Source organism: Tursiops truncatus, chromosome 14 (genome assembly GCF_011762595.2).
Source record: "Tursiops truncatus isolate mTurTru1 chromosome 14, mTurTru1.mat.Y, whole genome shotgun sequence".
NCBI classification, from domain to species: Eukaryota; Metazoa; Chordata; class Mammalia; order Artiodactyla; family Delphinidae; genus Tursiops; species Tursiops truncatus.
The window spans coordinates 5,666,287-5,688,208 of NC_047047.1; the positions used below are offsets into that span (position 1 = coordinate 5,666,287).

A 21,922-nucleotide genomic window follows, 5' to 3' on the forward strand; every position below is an offset into this window, starting at 1 on the left:
AAGAAAAAAGCTTCTTCTGAGGTTATCCCAAAGCTGCCCCAGGCCCTGGGGACTACAAAAAGCCGGAAAGCTGTCCCCAGAACAAGATCAGAAGCAGAGGCAGCAGGAGACCTGTTCTGAGTGAGAAGCCCAGGGACTGGCTCTGGCTCTCCCAGCTTTGTTCCCTTGCAGAGCTGGGACAGAACTGTCACCAACAGAGGCAGAGAGGGTTGCATGGACAGCCAACATCAGAAGAGCGGCCATCATAGCTCACAAGCTCATCAAAAGGTGGCTGGGGACAAAGAAGGCGGTCTTTGTCATGTTCTGCTTGAAAATGAAACATGTTGCCCAAGCTTTTCAGCAGGGTGGGCATAATTTCCATGGGGACAGCAAGAAGGAAGGGGACACTTCACTCCCATCTTGAAAAAGGTCAGCGAGGGATGAGTGGGAGGTACTTAGCCACTATGTGGATGTGGCCCCTAAAATCTGGGCACACCCTTCCCATTGAGAGCGAGGTCTGTGTCCCTCTCTGTGGGTGAGCTTGGGACTGCTTTGCCCGAGAGGGATGGCAGAGGTGACATTGTGGGACTTCTGTAGTACACGGGCCTCTCACTGTTGTGGCCTCTCCCGTTGTGGGGCACAGGCTCCGGACGCGCAGGCTCAGCGGCCATGGCTCACGGGCCCAGCCGCTCCGCGGCATGGGGGATCCTCCCGGACCGGGGCACAAACTCGTGTCCCCTGCATCGGCAGGCGGACTCTCAACCACTGCGCCACCAGGGAAGCCCTTGTGGGACTTCTAAGGCAAGGTCACAGAAAGCCACGCAGTTCCGCCTGGCTCTCATGGAAGTCCCTCTCCAGATATTTCCTCTTGGAACCCAGGAGCATGCCGGGAGGATGGCATGGAGAGGTCCACCAAGTCAATAGAGCATGCTCTGAGCTGGGCCCAGCCATCAGTCGGGGATGCAGACACATCAGGGGTGTGGACCTCCCGGCCCTGATCGGGGAGGCTTCCGACACCAGGCGGCAAAGAGGAGTCACTCCCACTGTGCCTTTTCTGACTTCCTGACCCAGAATCCATGAACGTGGAAAATGACTGTTGCTTTCTTTTTTTTCGTGTTTTTTAACTTATTTATTTTTAGCTGCATTGGGTCTTTGTTGCTGCGCGCGGGCTTTCTCTAGTTGCAGCGAGCAGGGACTAGTCTTCTTTGCGGTGCGCGGGCTTCTCATTGCGGTGGCTTCTCTTGTTGCGGAGCACGGGCTCTAGGCACACAGGCTTCAGTAGTTGCGGCACGCAGGCTCGGTAGTTGTGGCTCACGGGCTCTAGAACGCACGCTCAGTAGTTGTGGCGCACGGGCTTAGTTGCTCCGCGGCATGTGGGATCTTCCCAGACCAGGGCTCGAACCCGTGTCCCCTGCACTGGCAGGTGGATTCTTAACCACTGTGCCACCAGGGAAGCCCCATGACTGTTGCTTTATGCCACTGAGTTTGGTGTGGTTTGTTCCATGGTGATGGAGAACGGGAGTGTGGTAGGTACATCAGTGACCTTGCATCCAGCCAGCGTGCTTTCTAGGAGGCCATACGTTCCCTGATGTTCTGGAAAGGCCTGGCATATATGAGGGACACTGCCTGATATATGCAGGGGGACCTTCTTGTTGACATCAAGCTTCTCAGACATTTGCACTGGAGTGAAATGGGATCTAAAATAGGAGGGTCCTAATCACGTACCCCCAGAGGCTCTGGGGGTGTAACCCCAAATTTGAAGTTTTGAACTTTATCTTTAAAACTCTTTTGGATTTTGAATTCTATGGATATACATCCATGTTAATTTTGGAATAAAAATGTTTCAAATTTGCTCCCAATTAAACATCTTAACTTCCCACCCCCACTTGCCACCAGCAATCTCTAAGTACAGCTGGTTCTCCGCGAAGATGCAGCACGCGGTCCTGTGGCCCTGCAGGCCCCTGCAATGCCGTAGCACAGGCTGGGTGAGAAGTTTGGGGTCACTCACGTACCGGCATCGTGGCTGCCTGGCTGAGCCCTAGCACGGGGAGCTCTTGAGCCGATCTTGGCAAAGCCGTGGTGCCGGCCTCTGCCCTCAGCTTGCCTGGAGTAGCTGCAAGAAACACGTCACCTTTCAGACTTGCACACGCTTAACAGCTTTCTTATCAAAAGAGGGGAACAGGGACCACGGTGTGCATGCAACACGGGCCTGGTTGGAATCTGATAAAGGAAGCCCAGCGGAAGTGGAGGTGGTTTTGAGAACCACGGAGGCTCTGCCCGCCTCCAGCATCACCTGGGAGCAGGTGGATGACAGCAGAGCATCCACGAGCTCTATGTCCACCACATGGTCCAGCCAGCTGCCTGATCACACCCCTCACCGGGTCTGCACGTCGCCTGCTTTATGTCGGCTGCGTGTGCCAGTGGAGGAACCGGAGTGTGGAGCCGGGGCGGGGCGGGGGGTGGGGGGGGAAGAGACCAGCGGGATAGAAGGGAAGGCACGGCAACCGAATGGCAACTTCTGCTTCAGACCACGGACTGCCCTGCTTCTCCTCAAGTTCGGGGGTCCCTCGTGGGACTCTCTGTATACCCACCACCACCCCAGCCCAACAGGCGCCCACCCCTTCCCTCCGCGGTGTCACACTCACAGGTGGGTTCGGACACAGCCGTGCGCGAGGATTTGTGGGAACTTCTTGAGGACGCCGATGGTGAGTGGCTGGTGTTAAGGCCCGAGGTGCCCACGTCGAGTGCATTAAAGTGCTGCTGAGCTTCCAGGCTGGAGCCCTTGTGCTGAAACACACACACACAGGCACACACGCACGCACGCACGCACACAGGGTTCCACATTTCAGCATCGAGATCACGGCAATGAATTAGGTGACTTCAGTTGTTCTCTAAATATTTAGGAAACTTTGAAGGGTATGGAGAGAAATACTATAACGGTTTGGAGATAATTCCAAACACATTCGGGTGGACTATTTATACAAAGATGTAATCTAGCATCTTCGAGAGGCTGGTAGCCTGTAAGCAGTGTTTATTATACTTTCTCGCCTTGTAGTTTGATAGTTTAGATTTTCATAAGGGATTCGGCATTTTGTTTTTTCCTTAAAACTGTCACCTCATGCTCAGAATCTTGGCTTTCCCAGAAGCAGGCGGAGGGGCCGGGTCTAGACATAAGGTTGGTGGCGGTACTGGATTATTAATACTCCTATGAAACGAACGCCTTTGGACGCTTCTGGACACTATCTCCCCACTGCACTTCCTCTGCAACCTCAGGGTCCCCGAGTGGAGAACAGGCAAAGGGCCAATGGTCTCCAATTCTTGACCCCTGGATCCCAACTGATGCTGGGCCCCCCGGATGCCTCTGCCTTGAGCACAGAAGGGTGAGAAAGCAGCTGTGACTTTGCAACGCCGTCCTGCATTGGTGTAGGTGTCATAAGCCTAAGAAAACAGGGATTATAATGATGTTCAAGCTAAAGAAGGAACGTAATGCTTACTCTCCTGGGCTAGGCTTCTACCTGGTCTCAGAAGGATGATGAGATTCCTGGGCTGCTTGGCGTCTCCTGGTCTCAGTTCTTAAATCTCCGTGTGTGACGCTACATGGCTGTTCTATATTTTGAGTCGTGGCTCCAGTGAGGGTGGACACTGCGTGTGCCCGAGTGCGGCTGAAATGATTGCTACGAGACCTACGGGGCTTTGTGCAAAACAGAAGCGCAGGACGTGCCTGGGTTTGCGGTGCTAAGTGTTCATTTTGAGGTCCTGTTGCTTGGTCAGTGTCTCCCAGATCACACCCCTCAGAGTGGGGTCCCGTGGCCGTTGGCGAATTGTACGCTCCTGGTCAGCAGAGAAGTAGGTACAGGAAGTGAGAGCAGGAGCTGAGAAGCTTTTGTAGCCGTTTGATGTAGCCACATCCCATCCAAGCAGGGGAATTTGCATTTTAAAAAAGCCTGCGTCAGTGACAGGTTTGAAATTAAAAAACCAAATGGTCCCTTACCGCTGAGAGTTTGAAAAGCACGGTCCTGGAGCTTTTCCTTTAAAAGGGGCTTCTTAACCTGGCAGCCTGAGATTGTGTGCTTATACGTAAGTGCAGGTCGATGAGAAGTTCCGTTGGGCTCTAATATTCCCAAAGGATTGGAAACCTCAATAATCCATTTCCGACTGGACGATACACACTCGGCCCGATCTTCAGCTGTGGCGTATGGTGTGTCTAACACCTGCCTATTAACAGCTTAACTCCACCCCTGGACGTGATACACGATGCATGAATGGACAGAGCCGGGTAACACATCCATGAACGATGACAGGGGTGTCTCATCAGTGAGCTGGTTATGAATCACCGTACAACACGTCACCACGTAGCCCGCCAGCAGGGGAGGCTCAGCAAAGATGCGATTGCTGTCTGGTCTTGAAAGGGGATTTCTCCCTCTTCCCAACTGAGTTCTCAATGGATCAGAGATGCTTTTGTTGGACCACTGCTGCTGCGTCAGTTTCCGGCCAGAGACTGGATTCTAGGTCACGGGCAGGCTGGAACGTGAACCCTGTCTCATCAGTTCTACGAGGTCCTTTCCCTCTCACGTTTTGACATATCTGAAATTGGGATGTGTCCTTCGACTAATGATAAGAAATCCTGACTGCACAGATTGGCAGCATCTTCTCTTTCTCAGTCGAGATAAAATAATGGTAGACCTTACAACTGATGGCTTCTTAGCTTTGATGAAATACAACACTCCCTTTCTTGCTTTCTCTCTTTTTCTCCCAACATTTGTGTTTGCTTGAAGAATGACCTTTGAGAAAGAGCTCTCGTCTACTTCCAAGTTCCCTTCCAGGTGTCTGACACGCCAGGAGCAGAGACGGGGGCAGCCTGGCCAGAGGGTCCAGGGGGTTCAGGCTGGGCGAGGAAGGAGGTCTGGGCTTTGGGAAGAGAAATACCTCTCCAGCACCTCTCGGAGCTCCCTGATGCAAAGCTGGCTCCAACAAGGCTGTCAGCTCAGAGCCCCAGACACAGAAATGGGAAGTACCCTGCCAGTGAAGCCACGAGGGTGTGCGAGGGGCAGCGTGCTTGTGGGACGCTCTTTTGTAGGCAGAGTATCAGCCTTAGGCTAAGGGGAGGGCAGGGCACACAGACTATTCCCTGCCTCGATGGGATGACGGAGTAACCCCCAACTTTTCACCCGTGGGACACACACCAAGCGGACGTGCTACAGGCAGACCTCGTTTATCACGTTCCACTTTATCACGCTTCGCAGGGAGCACGATTTTGTACAAATGGAAGGTTTGTGGCAACCCTGCCTTGTCAGATGATACTTAGTACTTTTTCAGCAATGAAGTATGTTTAAATTAAGGTAGGTACAATTTAAAAAAACCTAATACCATTGCACACTTAATAGGCTACAGTAGAGTGTGAACAGATCTTTTATATGCACTGGGAAACCAAGAAAAAAATGCGTGTGACTCGCTTTATTGCGACCTTCGCTTTACTGCGGTGGTCTGGAACCCACAGCATCTCTGAGGTGTGCCTGCACGGCCATTCTCTAAGGCTGGCAAGTGCCCAGCCCTGCTCTGAGTCCAGAGGCTGTTTCTCGCACAGCTCTGTGAGTTCCCAGACTCGGTGGCTTGGGGTACGCTAGCTACATCCTCTGTGTGCTGCTGTCTCACCTGAAGAAGGACAGTAACAGTGCCCACCTCACAGGAACCTCACAAGGGGCAAATAGGCAAATACCCCAAAATTACATTGAACAGTACTGGGAACATAGCAAGAGCTCAATAAATACGACCCGCCATGTTTAGTATGACCGTTTGTATGATCACAACTCACGGAAGATTCTACTTAGCCACACTTTGCCTTTACCCTCTGCTGGGCATCAGAATACCTTTAGTGCCGAAGGGTGGACGGTCTCCAGAAGTGGGTCCTCCAGGGCCAGCTCTTGCCTTCTTTCCACCCGGACCTCCGCGTAACTGCTCAGGAAATCAAGAGACCACAGCTGGAGGGGGTATATTCCAGGACGACACCAGCGAAGAGGGCTAGTGTGACAGGTCCAGGTTCCCGGTGTGATACCCCTCCCAGAACAGCCACCGGCAAGGAGGTTAGCCCTGTTACTCGTCTGAGGATGGAGTTTCTTTCTGGGCCTTAATTCCACTGCAATCACTTCCACTGGGACATTCAGAATTATCTCCCTTTCCAGGATGTTTTTATTTCCTTCTCCTTTACTGATCTCTACCCTCAGCCCGAAACCCCCAAACATAATTGCCTTTAGAAACCTACTTTCCTCTACAGAATGAGCCTCAGCCTTCAAATAATTAGAAGACTTTCTTAAGACCTACTCAGTTTGGACTTTGCATAGGAGGAAGTGACACATAAGTTTTTTTTTTTAGTAATAACAGACTATGAAACTGCCGGAAGCTTTCTTTCGACCAAACCTAGAACTAACCAGACCCAGACTGTCGATTAGTCTATGGACCCACTTTTTGAATAGCGCGGGTAAATCAGTTCAACGTGGGGATGGCTGAGTGACTCAGCTGTGGCTTCTGCCTCGTGTGTGGAGACGCAGGCTGGGCGAGGGGTCTTGGGCCTATAGAATGCTTGTGACCTCGTTTACTCAATAGGTCACTCCCTACTTTCTCTGAAAATCTGGGATCTGGGAGATAGAAGATGCAGAGGAAGAACAGGGTCCAGGTCAGATCTGAGGAGGAAGGAGCTGATGATGTCCACCTCCCCTGGGGGCACGGGGGTCCTCTGGCAAAGGCCCAGGCGGAGAGGGGGGACTGGCCGTGGAATCAGAAACCACTGGCTGCTGACGTGCCCAGGGTAGGCTGGGAGGCCAGGGTCAGGTCCCTGAGAGTGGGTGCGCAATGTGATGATCACGGCCCCTGGCCAAGAAATACCTGTGTTTCTTATCTCTCCTCCTTCCCCACTTACTAAAGATGAGGGATTTACTTGTGCTTGTGTGTGTGTGTGTGTGTGTGTGTATGGTGTCTATCCATCCATTATCTATCTACCTACCTATATCCATCCATCCATCTATCATCATCTATTATCTATCCATCCATCATCTATTATCCATCCATCATCTATCCATCCATCCATCATCTATTATCCATCCATCATCTATCCATCCATCCATCATCTATTATCCATCCATCATCTATCCATCCATCCATCATCTATTATCCATCCATCATCTATCCATCCATCCATCATCTATTATCCATCCATCCATCTATCCACCCACCCATCATCTATTATCCATCCATCCATCTATCCATCCATCCATCATCTATTATCCATCCATCATCTATTATCCATCCATCATCTATCCATCCATCCATCTATCCACCCATCCATCATCTATTATCCATCCATCCATCTATCCATCCATCCATCATCTATTATCCATCTATTCACGTATCTATTATCCATCTATTCACGTATCTATTATCCATCTATTCACGTATCTATTATCTATCTACCTGTCTATCCATTATCTATCCATCTATCCATCCATCATCTATTATCCATCCATCCATCATCCATCCATCTATTATCTATCCACCCACCCATCATCTATTATCTATCCATGTATCTATTATCTACCTATCTATCCATCTATTATCCATCCATCCATCATCTGTTATCTATCCATCTATTATCTATGTATCTAGCCATCCATCCATCCATTATCTATTTATCTATTATCTATCCATCCATCTCTCCACCTACCTACCTACCCATTACCTGCTATCAATCATCCACCTCTTATGTACATGTATATAACACAGTAGGTATGTATATCTCCACCTATCATCTGTTATCTATCATCTATCTGTTATGTACATATACAAAATGCAGTCCTTCTTTCTTTGCTCTCCTCCAATGCTCTCCTCTAGACCAGTTTAAAACCGATTTATGTTCTTAAAATTTGTATAGTTGGGAAACCCCCAAATAGCACCTCTCCTTTACCTTTGGGAGGGACTGTGACCCGCACGGCCACGTCCAGGGAATCCCGGTGTGCTGCCTCCCTTGGAAGCCCCGCCCACCCACGCTGGGCTGGGGGTGCCCCCGAGGCCACAGGACCGCCAGGAACCCTCTCCCACTGGCAGCCTGGCTCTGGTACCAACCCTGCCTCGGTTGCCAGCAGGGGTTTTTTAAAGTGTTCAAAAAGGGGACTATGTCTCTGAGTTATTTAGAGGCAAAATTTTAATCTTCTTCTCCAAACAGCAACAAGGGAAGGCTGGGGGCCGGATGGAGATGAGGGGAAAATATGTAAGTAGGTCACTGAAGCAGTAACTTACTAAGGAACATCCTGGCCGCCTGGAAGAGCTCAATGAGGCTTTCAGAGGGGCCTGACGGGATGCTGGGAGGAAGCCTCAGCCCTGGGAGCACAGGGCTGGGTGTGGAGCCGGAAGGGATCTGAACTCTGCGGACTATCCTGTTCACTGCAGAGCACGGCCCAGGCCCCGCTGAAGAATTCAAGCCCGGAGCTCACTCCCCAGAAACGGGGTCCACTGAGGATGATGGGGCTCTGACGGAGCTGCCGCGGGCCTGGCCCACCCTCCCAGCCCCCTGCCCGCACCTGACCACTGAGTGCGTGCACACGATGAACTCGGGCTTGGAGTTCCACTGGTGGTAGGTGATGTAGTAGTGAGTCTGCAGCCAAATCCACTGCTGCCCTTTCGTCAGAAACCGGTAGCAACACGACTTCCCTTTGCCGAACTGCATCACTGTGAACAGAAGGTGGAGTCTGCATATCACCAACGTTAGGACGAAAATGGTCCTTTGGCCCCAAAGTTACTGTTAAAAACACCAGCTTTCAAAAAGACAGCGCCACACATTGGTCACTTCCCCAGTTGTGATGGATTTTAAGTCATTATCGAGGTCACGGTAAATGGTAACGAATATTCTGAAACGACGGAGGAATGATTCGTCTGCTTTCCCAAATGCTCAAAGGCTTAAGAGAGCCTTAAATCAGGGCAGATTCTCCAACTGGAATTTAATTAAAGAGAGGCCCTGGCTTTCCTGGGGCTCATCCTCCTGCTGCAGGTGGAGCCGTCTTTGGAGCTGCGGGAGCCCAGCGTGGGAAAGACAATTCAGACGCTGGGAGAACTAGACTGAAAACAGACATGCCAGCCAGCAGCCTCTGGACAGATCCTGCGGCTGCCAGTCTGCTGTGCATCCTCCTTCTACGCGGTTCTAAATAGAGAATCGGCCACAGGTGCCTTCCACCGCGGCTCCACCGTGCAGGGCTGCGTGGAGCCCCTACGGTTAAGTCTCTTCTGGCTTCCCTGGGGGCGCCCAGCACACACGGATGCTGCTGGTTTAAGCCTGGGCAGGGCAGAAAGCTGGGCCACGGGTCCCAGGAAGAGGAGCAGTTGGGCTTTATTTTTATTTATTTATTTGGTCGCACCAGGTCTTAGTTGCGGCAGGCGGGCTCCTTAGTTGCGGCATGGGAACTCTTAGTTGCGGCGTGCACGTGGGATCTAGTTCCCTGCCCAGGGATCGAACCCGGGTCCCCTACATTGGGAGCGTGGAGTCTTCTCCACTGCGCCACCAGGGAAGTCCCAGCAGTTGGGTTTTTTTTTTTTTTTTTACATCTTTATTGGAGTATAATTGCTTTACAATGGTGTGTTAGTTCCTGCTTTATAACAAAGTGAATCAGTTATACATATGTTCCCATATCTCCTCCCTCTTGCGTCTCCCTCCCACCCTCCCTATCGCACCCCTCTAGGTGGTGGCAAAGCACTGCGCTGATCTCCCCGTGCTATGCAGAGCCGATGGGTTTTATTGCCTCAGTGCCTGGAATTTAGCTCCTATTCATGCAAACGATCAAGAGAAAACCAACTAGGAGACAAGTGAAAAGGAGGCACTGAATCTACCAATAAAATAATATTTGCAATAAATTCTTTGAGCCTGAGACATGATTGTACCAACACATTGCTAAGGGGACAGCCAGAGACTCAGGTAGACAACTAAGTTACTCACAGGAAGATCCAACTGGATTATAAACTCAAGATGCCGTCAGCCTCTCCTCAACACAAAAGGAGGAGGGACTTTTTCGACTGCCTAAAATATACCCCAGAGTACTCAGAAAACACTTTCCTGATACTTCACAGGAATCATACTGTTTACTGTCTTCCAGGGGGTCTAGAAAAACCTCTTCAATGGACAGTTTGTCCTTATCAAAAACCTTTGTTCTGTTTCCTAGGAGACTAATATCTTGAGGTCATTTTAAAAGGCCTGATCATCATAATTGTTAATCAAACGTTCTAAAGCTTAAAAAAAAAGGAGGGAACTTCAAAAGGCGGGGCGGGTCAGGGTAGAGGCCCAACAAACTGAGAGTGTCTTGCCCGCTCCTTCAGACGCTAAAGGTAGTTCTACACCCAGGGTGGCCTTTCTCCCTTGGAAGAGTCAGAAGCGGCCAGCGGCTTGAAGTAGCCGTGCTTCTCACAGTTCACGGGCCCCCGGAGCGCTAGGGGATCCTGTTAAAACGGATGCTCTGATTCCATAGGCCTGGCGGCGGGGAACCTGAGGATCTATACGTCTAACAAACTCCTTCTGACACCCGCGCTCTGCTCGAGGACCACCTTTGAGAAGCAAGGGGTTAACGTGTTAAAGGTGAGGCTTATTAACACCTAGGAGCGGTTCCTGATGGAATTCACGCCTGTGCTCGAGTCAACGAGATTACGATGGGTCGGACAGACGGGCATCCTGCGAAATGCAGTGCTGGTGGTCAAGCCGTGTAGCAGGAACCGTAGGTCAGTATTACTACAAATGCTCCTACTCAAAGGTAGAACCTGGCGCCAAAAATACGGCTTTAAATGGTGAATTCTCGACCCCTCTTGCTAAGTGAGAACCCAGATGTGCTTGTGGTTTCCCCTCCGTCACACCATGAGCCTCGCCCCCCATCCCTCCGCCAGTGTGCTCCCCCGGTCTGTGGCACAGCGCCTTCCCTGACCCCGTCCCCCAGCGGGGTGAGGGACCCTCCCCTGAGCCCCTCGATACCCTGTGCACAGCCCCTTCCAGACACCAACATCCCGTCAAGTCACTGCTTTTCCATCAAACCTTCCTCCTGCAGGGCAGCAAGGGAATTCTGGTCATCTTTCTGTTGTGGGCCTCGCTCAGTATCTGACCTGTTGCTTGTGACCCACACATGTCTGCTGACTAAAGAAGAGTTAAGTGAATTCGGTATTTTGTCTTTGAAACGTTACTGCGTAACTTAGAAAAAAAACACGGACCAGCATCACCTTAGTTTCTTAAGATCAAAGAGCCTGCATATGTCAGGGGTGCTGGGAAGGGGCTGGAGGTGGAAGCAGACAGACCAAAGTCAATTCCGGGTGAACGCAAAACACGGGGGGATCCGGATAGGGACCTCCACCTACTCCTAGATCATCTCAGAGAAGACCAAGCCCTCCACCTCAGAAGAAACCAAGTACTAAGTTGACTTCCAAAGCCTAAGAGTCCTGCTGTCAGGGCTCCGGGGAGAGAGCAGGGGTTGGGGGAGGGCTTTGGCCGGGGCTGGTGTGAGGTACTCACGGTGCTGGTGGCACCTGGCCAGGAGTTCCAGATCGTCCACGTGGTAGTAGTCATAGCCCGAGGTTCCCAGAACTTCAAAAGGCAGGTATCCTATGATGGGAGGAGCTCTGCCGAGCACAGTGGGGGGTCATTCATCAGAGAGGAAGTACCGCAGGGCTTGCGTAATGATCAACTGGGGGCCTCATTTCCCGAGAATAAGAGCAGGAAAATAATTTTGCAATGGTCAAAGCCAGAGAGGCTGTGTTTTCCAAAGTGCTCAAAATTTTTTTGGCATTTAGATACTCAGTTCCCTTGGCCTGACCTGGCCCCGCTAATCATAAATGTGGTCACTACTGAATAATTAAAAACAGCTATAGCTTGGCTCAGCCCAACCTCAAAGTGTAATAGAAAATCAAAGGGTGGGAAGGGGAGATTTCTTGTTCTTAAACTGTGAAAAATGTCACGAAAGAAAGTAAGAAGATTGGGTTAAAGGGACAGAAGGGTGGTGAAAGAAATAAGATGAGAGTTTCCTTCCCATCTGGTCCTGCCTGATGGGAGCTGGAGAGGGTCCCGAGTCGGGTGGCGGGTGAGGGTATCCCGAAGATGTCCCAGGCTGCGATGCCTGGCTCTCCTGAGATGCTCTGACCCAAACCCAGGACATATCCTCAGAGGGGGCAAATGCAGTGGAGGGAAACCTCCTGCCCCCGGCTGGGAAGCACTTTCCCCACTGCCAGAGAGCCCTTCTTGCAGAGACCAGGCCTGACTTTCCTCCCCCAAGGAGAGCCTGGCTCATGGAAACAAGCCCTCGCAAAGCACCCAACCCAAATATGTTTTTCTTTTCACAAACCTGTGATCCAGAAATAAAAATTTCCATTCCAAGCTATGTCTTGAAGTGAATTCCTCTAAAGGTTTGTCAACGATGCACATTTCCTGTATTAAGAGGGAGAAAGCTATTACTCGGGGTGCCAGATGCTCCCCCCGCCGGTTAGTTCAAGAATGCGCGGTCGGCAACAGAAGTTAAAATCGTTTGGAGCAAGTCTCCAAGTTGTCTTGGACTGCAACTCCGCATCTGTAGCTAATTTTGGTATTAGATGATGCTAAATTTATTTCACAAGCTGCGGAAAAATACCTAAGAACCAAAATGTCACACCACTCCCTTCCTATTATCTAGACGTGTGGTAAACATGTGGAAAATGGCTTTTCATCTGAATTTGAATGACTGATTTAACTCAACATTCATGCAATGTTGAATCTGCAATGCTGAATTCATGCAATTCATGTTGAGTTCATGACGTTAAATTCTGATGCGAAAGCAATCACAGATGAGAGACCACAGGCCAGCCCTCGATTTGACTCAGTTTTTACCTCCACCTGCCCTGAGTGGTGTCAACATGGATGTGAAGGGTAGGGAGGCTTACAGAGTTCTAGAAGAGCATCTCTGCAGGATGACCAGCAATTCATGCTGCCTTCCAACAAAATGGCTCGCAGGCCACCAAAGTTCGGGGAAAGAGCTTGCGGGGCTGCCACCGTACAGAAATCAGACATTTAACGTTCTCAGAGTCGGTGACGAGCTCATCGAAATCTTATTCTTTCCCAGAAAGACAATGAATTACCCAGCACTCAGTGTGACTCAGTGGTACTCGCTCCGCATGATAAATCCTCTCCGGGTACTTGCCTTTAAGAATTGCGGTGTTGCCAGGCGAACGGTGGCAATGAAGCAGACCTCCTTTCCCAGGGGCATTCGGCAGGTCCTCGAAAGGGCGCTGTCAAAGCCGTTACAGGAGGGGCTGGGCGCTGGGCAGAGGGGAAGAGACACAGGTCAGCCCCGGCTGGTGCAGAGCCAAGCCCCACCGGGCACTAACTGAGAGGCCTCAGGTCCATCAACTGCCTCATTTTCACAACTCGGGGACCTAGGTGCTACTCTCATCCCCCCTGCACAGGAAACCGAGGCTCAGACGGGGAAGCAACTCGCACGAGGCCAAACAGAGCTGGAATTCGAGTGAGCAACACAGTGCTCTGCACCATCCCCATCCCCCCCCCCCCCCCCCCCCCCCCCCCCCCGCCACAGTCCTGCAGCCACGGCGGTTACTGTGCCGGGAAAAATTCTCTGCCACCTAAGCAGCCGGCCCCACGCTGCAGCAGGGCCTGGGTGCGCACGTCAGCCAGTGTCCTAAAGGATAAGCTGCATCGTCAGGCGGTGTTTCTGATACTGATGGGCTCAGGGGAAGTAGCAGGTCTTAACACACGGTGACCCCACCTCTGCCCCTGGCCCTGGAGCGGCCCACTTGGGATTCAAGGGCTTCTGTCCTGAAACCCCCCATCTACCCACCCCCAGGAGCCCATGCTGATGCAGCGGCTTCACTGAGGAGATGCACTCAGGACTCAGGGTGGCCCCAACAGGTATGCAGTGTCCACGAGAAAACTCCCTGCACAGGTGACAAAACCTGCTCGCTGTGTCTTATGCATTCTTACAAGTCCGGGAAGGTGTGACTTCCCTTATTCTACAAATGAGGATGCTGAGAGGTCCAGGAAGCTTGTGCATATTAACTGAGGTGACTCAGAGTGGAAATGATGCAGCCGGGCCTCCACCCAGGTCTTGGGACTCCCAAGAGGGGGCTCTTCTGGGCTCCTGCCTACCATGATGCTGAGACCAGGCCCCCAGAGACCTGGGAGCCGAATACCTGTCTTCATGGTGCCTGTGAAAAACTGCTTTACCTTCCAGGCCAGAGACAAATTCTGCTATTTTAGGTGGAGTTTGCTAGGTGGGAAGAAGAGCCCTGTTCAATATGAGAAAACTCACTGAATTCTCTCCAGATTCCCCAGAACCTTCTACATGATTGCCCCCATCCCAGGTCAGCTAATTCAGAAACTCGGGGTAAAGCCCAGGTACCCGCACTTTTCAAAGCCCCCCAGATTTACTAACGTGCAGCCAGGGTTGAGGATAATTATTCGAGATAAACTATACCACCTCTTTCTTTTTAAAATGTATTTGATTATATCTTGTACATTTCTGAACTTGTAGATTAAGAAAGAGTTACGTTTTCCAATCTGAGAACATAGGAAGCGTCAGAAAACTAACTGCGTTCTAAAATGAAATCTGAGCGACTCTCTTTGGATTTTGGCTTTCCGGGAATCCTTTGTTTTCCACGTTTACAGGTTTCTAAGTGATTCTATCTATAATGGGTCTTCTATCTATAATGGGTCTTCTATCTATAGTGGTCTTCTACTCACTAACATGAATAAATTCCTTTTACCAAACATAGTCTCTGAAGGCATTCACATAAATACTAATAAAGGTTTCCAAACATGAATATAAAGTGGGTAAAATAAAAAATCGTGGGCCTGAGAGAGTTTACATCTGTCCGTTGTTGGCCTCCACAATTTGTAGGGTGAGCCAAGGAAGTCATCAAGAGAAAGGAAAGTAAATCCACAAAAGGGAAGGGCCTGCAGATGTGAACATCTGCATAATAAAAAGACATTTAAAATTCCCCAGATCTGAAATATCCTCTCTGCTTGAATCTATCAGACATCTCCCGCCAGAAAACAACCTAATAAAATTCTCTTTCAGGATAGCAAGACCTTCCAAGTGAACATCTGAGGACTTCCCAGGCATTTAAGAGAAAGTCTCTTTAATCTGTCTCTAAACCATGAGCTGGTTTGATCCTTTCGGCTGCTAAATTCACGTGCTGTCAGTAAGCGCCTTCCCCGGCGATTTACAGCGAGGGGGACAAGGTTGGGAACACCGGCCTCCGACCACCTCTTCAAGGGGCAGAGCCTCAGATGGTGGAAATTAAGTGGGTGTTTTGCAGACCTTGCCATTGGCCTGGGTGTCTCCCAAGGTGGTTTTACCAGAGTCCTTTTATAACTTCGAAGGCTTTAGAGATGGAAATTTCCCAGGAGGGAAATTTCAAGATCGCCTGGAGTCTGCACTTGATAAGCCAGATCTGTTACAGAGGGGCCTGGAACTGAGCAAATTCCTTCTGAACAAACTTCTCCCACCACAAAACCTGAAGCAGATGAAGGCCTGATCAAAGGCGAATGTGAATCAAAGCTGAAAGCTGTAACAGAGGGCAAGGGGAAAACCTTGGGGGAAAACCAGGGGGAGGAGGACACTTTCAACCTTTGGCCAGTTGCACCTGAAATGACTTGTCCTCTCAGCAGAAGCCTTCTCACAAATTCTAGAGTCAACGAGAGCAGGCTGTGCCCCGGGACCTCCTGGTAATAGGGAATACTTAGAGTAACTTCTCTGGCACTTCTTATCCCGAGGTGGTTTAAAAACATTAATTAAGGATTTAATTAGTTGTTTCGATTTAAGTCATAGAAAAAAATAGATCTAATTACAACTGGCCTCCCTAGCCTCTCAGAAGGATTAACCACTCATTGCAGCACAGCCCCATCTTATCAGATCTCTGACTGCTTCCAGACTTTCCCTTTCCCCGCCACCCAACAGGCATGCGTGTGCACACGTGCGTGTGCGTGCACACACACACACACACTCACAACCAACAAAAGTGATGAATGCTTGCTATTGACACACTTCCCATCCCAGCCCCCCAGAGTTACTCAAAAGTGATCTGAGCACAATCTAGTGAATCATTACAGTGCGGCCTCACTGTTTTGTTTGAGGTGTATTATTCATAACAATATTTTACAACATTTATATCTTGTGTCATTATAAAACCCAATATACTATCAAAGATAAGTAATTTTGTGGTTATTTGCCATGTAAAAGGATCCAGTATGTGTTTGCATCCCATTAATACAAATAATGAAAAACTATCTGTTTTAATCTGTAATAAACTGATTTATCGTGCAGGGACTGCAAGACACTAGAGAGATATTTAATTGTTACCTCTGCCCTCCTCAAACACATATGAGGACACAATCCCCAGAATAAGTAGTTTACTTTGCATCAGATGTAAAGGAGACTCTGGGAGCCATAATTAGATTATTTCGAGGCAGACAGAGAGCCGTTATTCCCGACTGATCTAGTATGTTCTGGAATGGAGAAAACGTTCACCAAACTATACTTTTTAGTGATTTTCATGTTCTGTGTAGAGTGAATACATAGCTTTTATAGTATCCAAAAGAAGAAGCGACCTTGGCTTTCCCAAAACTAAAGAACTCGCCTTCCCCACGCGGGAACAGGGGCGAGGCGTCTGTCTCCAGCTCTGAGTGGGCGTCTTCCCCACAGCAGGCGTCCAACATGTGTTTATTGAACGATGCTCTCACGAGATGACCTTCCAGCTCACGGCTTAAAGCCTAGGTCGGGAAGAGACCTTCTGATCCTGGCCAGCAACCAATAAGCAGACCTTAAGATCCCAAGGTGGCTTCCCTTCCACAGCCCAGCCTGGTACTGCCGGTGGCTGGCGCGCAGTGGGAAGGTGGCCCACGGACACGGTTCTGGTTCCAGAGGCTCAGGCTGACTCACTGCCCCCTGATGCATTAACACCGGTCAGAAGGACGCCTGGGCAAGACGGGATGTGAACCAGCTGCAAAGCACTCCGTGGAAGACAGTCAAGCGCCCGTCGTGGGCCTCGTGCTTGGGGAGATGCAGGATGTTAAAAGGGTCTACGGGGTTACGGATTCCCTTCTTTACTCCCAGATCGTTCATCACTGAAGCCTCTGATTGCAGAGATCCCGAAAGAACTTTGCGTGGGCTGGCATTCTTGGGCCCAAACCAAGAGATCCCAGAGGTTCTCTGGAGGATAAGAAGGATGAGGTGTGTCTCACTTGGCATCCGGGGCTGGCTTCCAAGTCTGCCTGATGACAGAGGTGCGCTCCCACATCAGTCATGACGAGGAGATAAGGATACCATGGGGGCAGGGAGACCCCAGGGGGTATGAGGACGGGCTTCCAAAGGGATAGGAAAGATGGAGGGAGAGGCAGGGATGGTGACAGGGAAGGTCAGCCAACAGTACAAACTGGGAATAAATGGAGAAAGAGGTAACTTTTTCTCCTCAGCATCGGTTCAGCCATCAGGCCCACACAATGGAGTATTCTGATCAGAGATGGCCTGCTGATAAATTAGTCGCAACAGCTGTAGGAAAACACACTAACAGTCCACAAGGAGAGAGACAAATAGCTTTCTCTGCCCTTCTTGGAACAAACGAAAAACAAATCCGGTAGGTGTCTGGGAAGACGTGAAACAGTTGATGAGGAGGTTTGTAAAGGAAGAATGAAGTCCCTGAATTTCATTTGCGATAAATGTCCAAAATGTTCGGCATGGAGTGTTAGAATGTGGAGGGAAAAGTAATTTTCTGCACCTTCATGAGAAATCATCTCTAATTACGCACTCTTTCCAGACTCTCTTTCTCTCTCTTCACAGTATCCTTCCCCCGGTGTGTTGTGAAAAGCCAGCCGGGTGACTGGGCTCTTAGGAGAGTGGCAGCAAGATAATCCCGTGCAGTTTTTAGCCTGGGCCACCACCCATCTTGCTGGGGTAATACACGCTTCTTCTTTTCTTTCTGCCAGTTCTGTTTGGCATTCGGAAAAAACAATGTCGGAGAAAGGCTGAGAGCCACACGAGGGAGCTGGGGGTTTGCAATGTGCTGGACTGAAGAAAAAAAAAAAATCACCCTAATGGGAAAATACATGTCTTACTTGAATTTCTTCTTTGCCCTGGCATTCATCAATTAAAATGAGTATTCGTCGGGGCCAGCAGCTTGTGAGGGGATAAGATCTCCCCCAGACGGTTGGTCCACAGGGCCCGGCTACTGGATCCTCAGGAGACTGAACTTCCTACAGGCCCTCGTCCCCTCCTCCAAGTGGATATCTTGTGCACATTTTTATCACAATTATCGGACAACCCGGACAAAAGTTCCCTGCTCCCGGGCTGAAACAAGCAGGAAGATGGGGTTGATAAAGGTCTGACCGTTCCTCACCCCTCCATTTTAATAGATGCTCATGCAGAACGATGCCCTTGGGTAACAGTTTGTTCTTGACTGTGATCGTGATTCCTCTGCAATCTAATCCGGCAGCAATGACCGTTGCTGGAGAAGGACGCCGCGCATCCCCGTCTGGGTGGCAGGGACACTCTGCTTCTTACTCTCGGGGGCCTGGGACAGACAGATCAGACTTCCTTCCATGAAGCTGTCCTTCTGGGCGAAACTCACGTCCCCACTCCCAGTGAGGCCTGGTGGGCGTGCGGTTGGTTCCCTTCACTGAGACGTCTCAATTAGTTCAGCTCAGGAAAAAAAACCCAAAAACGCCAAAGCCGTAAAGTGAGGCAACCTACGGCAATCCCACAGGACATCAAGGTTGAAAGCTGGAAAGCGTCCGCTTCTGCCAGCATTTCAAATCTGGTTGCGTGGTTAGAGGTGAGTAGGTAAAGTGAGGGCAGGGAAACTTTTATCCTCTGGTGTGTGGTTTCTGGAAAGCCCAGAGCAGCATGTTTGCCGAGGGTGACCTACTTGGAAGCACACCAGCCACTTTTGAAATACTGCTTTCTGGATTTCAGTCAGATGCGCGCTTAAATCCAAGTCTTGGGGCAGAGGTCGGCTCACAGAGAGGACAGCCTGCTTCCAGACACCAAGTTCTTTGAGGAACGGGGACCTGCTTCTTAGGACCCCTTCAAGCTGCCCCTTCTTAGGACTGTTCATTATGCCTGTGAACATCATCTGGACGGTTCCTTCCCGATCAGACTGTAGGGCTGGGGCTACCTGACTTGGGTTGGGGGTGTATTTATTCGAAAGCTCAAAAAAAAAAAATCTGTTAGCAGACAAACATAGCCCCAAATAAAGTAATTTTGTTTCAACTCTATTCTGGAAACAGTGGGCGGAGCAGAGGTGGCCCAGGGGCTGCTCTGACCAGTGGTCCACCCCGGGGCTCCAGGCCACATGGCTGGGGTCAGAGCGGGCTTTTTTATGGGGACAGGATGAGACATGTGATTCCATATCCCAGCTTAGATTCCTACAGGAAGCTTCTCACAGAGCAGGACAGAAACTGTCCCGCAGTGAAACAATTCGAAGAAAACTACTTTCTCATCCCATTTCCTGACACGTACGTCTTCACACTGATGAAAAATCTAGCTTAAAGATGGGAAGTCCTGTCTGCCCTCCCGTCCCCTAGAACATCTGTGGCAAATGATGGAAGCCTAAGGAGTGACCAAGACGTAAGGATACAGATGTAGGGAAATTCCATTTTGCTCAAGTATTTAGGCAATGGTTGGTGCGTTTGTCCCAGTGCCCAGGAGTGTGTGTGGGGGGGAGACAAGGTGGCACAACGGATGGGTGAATCTGGAAACATCCAATTAGAGAGTTTAAGCCCGTCAACAAGGGCAAAGGCGCTTTGTCCTCCCCCGCCCCGGCCTCCCAGGGTCATAGGGCCAGATGGATCTGCGCAGGCGAAGCCGACGGCATCTTCATCTACGTGGTGTGAGCGCCTCCTCTCTGGCTCCGTCCCACCCTCTCTTCCCTGCCCTGCAGCCTACACACTTAGCTTGGGGCCTTTCAGCTTAAGGCCCAAGGGTTCCCGTGGATGTAAGTTTGGGGTAGCAGCCAGCACTTATCAGCCTGGGTTCCCATCTATCTATCAGATGGGTCGCTGAGATGAGCTCTAGGCCGGGAGAGGGTGTCAACGACAGTTCTGGGGGGGCTCCCGAGTGAGGGGCCTGGGAAAGACATCAGGAAGGGGGCCACTGGCCTCCCAGCACCCTGAGACCCCAGGTGGGAGGGGGTCAGTGGGGAGTGAATGGAGGCCAGGGGTCAACTTCTCTGACCACTCAGCACTGCTCCAGAGGCCTGCCAGTGCAGACAGTTCACAGGGCAACAGAAAGTAACACACTCCAGTTTACCCAGTGTTACGAAAGTGGATTTCATCTTCGCTTTGGATTTAGGGACAAGGAAGTGGTGGGAGCCCTCCAGGAAGCTGCTGCCCCTTCGCTGGAGTGTGCTCTGGGCTCAGCTAAGGCATGCTCCATCCTCAGCTCCCAGGGAAGGGCGTTATTTCCCCACAAGTCAGAAGTCTTTGGCCTGAACCCTGGATCTGCCCCCTTCCACCTGTGCATCCAGGGCTGAGGACTGAGCCTCAGTGTAGGTCAACCTGAGTCCATTGGGCACTTATTTATATGCCAGGCACAGACCGTGTGGGCCCAGGAAGGGGTGCAATGAGTCCACAGGTGAGTAAAGCTCCCCATCCTTTCCAATCCATTATCTCCTCTTGACAGGCATCAAACAAGAAGACATCAGACAACACTCCTCAAACTCATCAGCCCTACAGAAATGATAGGACTTTTCATGGTAATGGACCAAAGTAGGGTTTTCTGCATAGTTCTTTGAAGTATGAGCAGGTATTTTATGAAAATAAAACTGATTTGCAAGGCAGAAATAGAGACACAGATGTAGAGAACAAACGTATGGACACCAAGGGGGGAAAGCGGGGGTGGGTGGTGGTGGGATGAACTGGGAGATTGGGACTGACATGTATACACTAATATGTATAAAACGGATAACTAATAAGAACCTGCTGTATAAAAAATAGTCTTAAAAAAAAGAAAATAAAACTGATGTTCACGGTCATACTTTCTATCCTTTACCTACTGCTCCTTACCCTGTGCCTGCCTGGGACCTTGGGGAATCTGCACGCGGTGGCTCGTGTAATAATCATGTTTCTGGATTTGATGCTTTGACATCTGGGGCCGTGCTGACCCTAGAGGGACTGCTCCTCCCAGGGTCAGACAACTCCTAGAGATAGTAAACAACTCACTTCCAGTGTACGTTTCAGAGGCAAAACCAACCCATCCAGAGCTCACACCCCGCACCCTCCCCTCTATCAGGCTCTCACACTCTGAGCCACTATCCACCTGCCCTAATCCCCGCCACCCCCCCGACCCAGGGCCAGACAACCAGCGGCAGCCCTTACACCCGACAGCCTGCTGTCATTATTCAAACCAGCCAAACCCAAGCCTGCTTACTCTGCCTCGCCTGCTCTTTTCTGCAGAAACCATAATAGAGGCCTCTGCCCACGTTTCCTGAGCTCCCTCTGCTTTTGGCCTATCCTGGTGCCCACGTGTGTGGCCCTGCATGGCGTGCTGTGACCGTTTCTAGGGATCTGTAAGCATAAACCTCTTCCTTCATCACAGTCCTTTCCATGTCTGTGTGTCTTACCATATTTGATTTAAAACAAATCTAGGGTACTCTTAAAACAGCCTGGTACATGGGCGCAGGACACGTGATGTGCACAGGTACAGACATCATGGACCAACAGAATGCCAGGCGCCGGGGAGAGGCCTGGGTCTGCATCTAAATGTGTAATAGCCACCTCGATCTGTGGGAAGCAGCAAAGCCTGAGGTTAAGAGTATGAGTTCAGGGCTAGAACGGCTCTGAATCTGGGTCTCTCACATCCCACCTGTGCACTTGAGACTTAACCCTTTTATGAATCAATTTCCTCCTCTGTTAAGATGGAATGAGGTCTTATATGTGGAACCTAGAAAAATGGTA

General features: G+C 50.4%; 1 protein-coding gene across 11 annotated transcripts in view; it reads right to left on the reverse strand.

Annotated features, from left to right (window-relative positions):
* The window catches only part of NPAS2 (neuronal PAS domain protein 2), a 182,003-nt gene that overhangs the window by 20,280 nt on the left and 139,801 nt on the right, over window positions 1–21,922 (reverse strand). For 10 of the 11 annotated variants that reach the window (XM_033838602.2, XM_033838608.2, XM_033838605.2 and 7 more), the window contains 7 exons: window positions 13,158–13,276; window positions 12,330–12,412; window positions 11,504–11,610; window positions 8,547–8,694; window positions 5,847–5,931; window positions 2,625–2,766; window positions 1,992–2,092 (listed from right to left, as the gene is read on the reverse strand). In XM_033838602.2, coding sequence (XP_033694493.1) covers window positions 1,992–2,092; window positions 2,625–2,766; window positions 5,847–5,931; window positions 8,547–8,694; window positions 11,504–11,610; window positions 12,330–12,412; window positions 13,158–13,276 — 785 coding nt within the window. The remainder of the gene's footprint in view (window positions 1–1,991; window positions 2,093–2,624; window positions 2,767–5,846; window positions 5,932–8,546; window positions 8,695–11,503; window positions 11,611–12,329; window positions 12,413–13,157; window positions 13,277–21,922) is intronic. The other variant, XM_033838607.2, reaches the window with a different exon arrangement.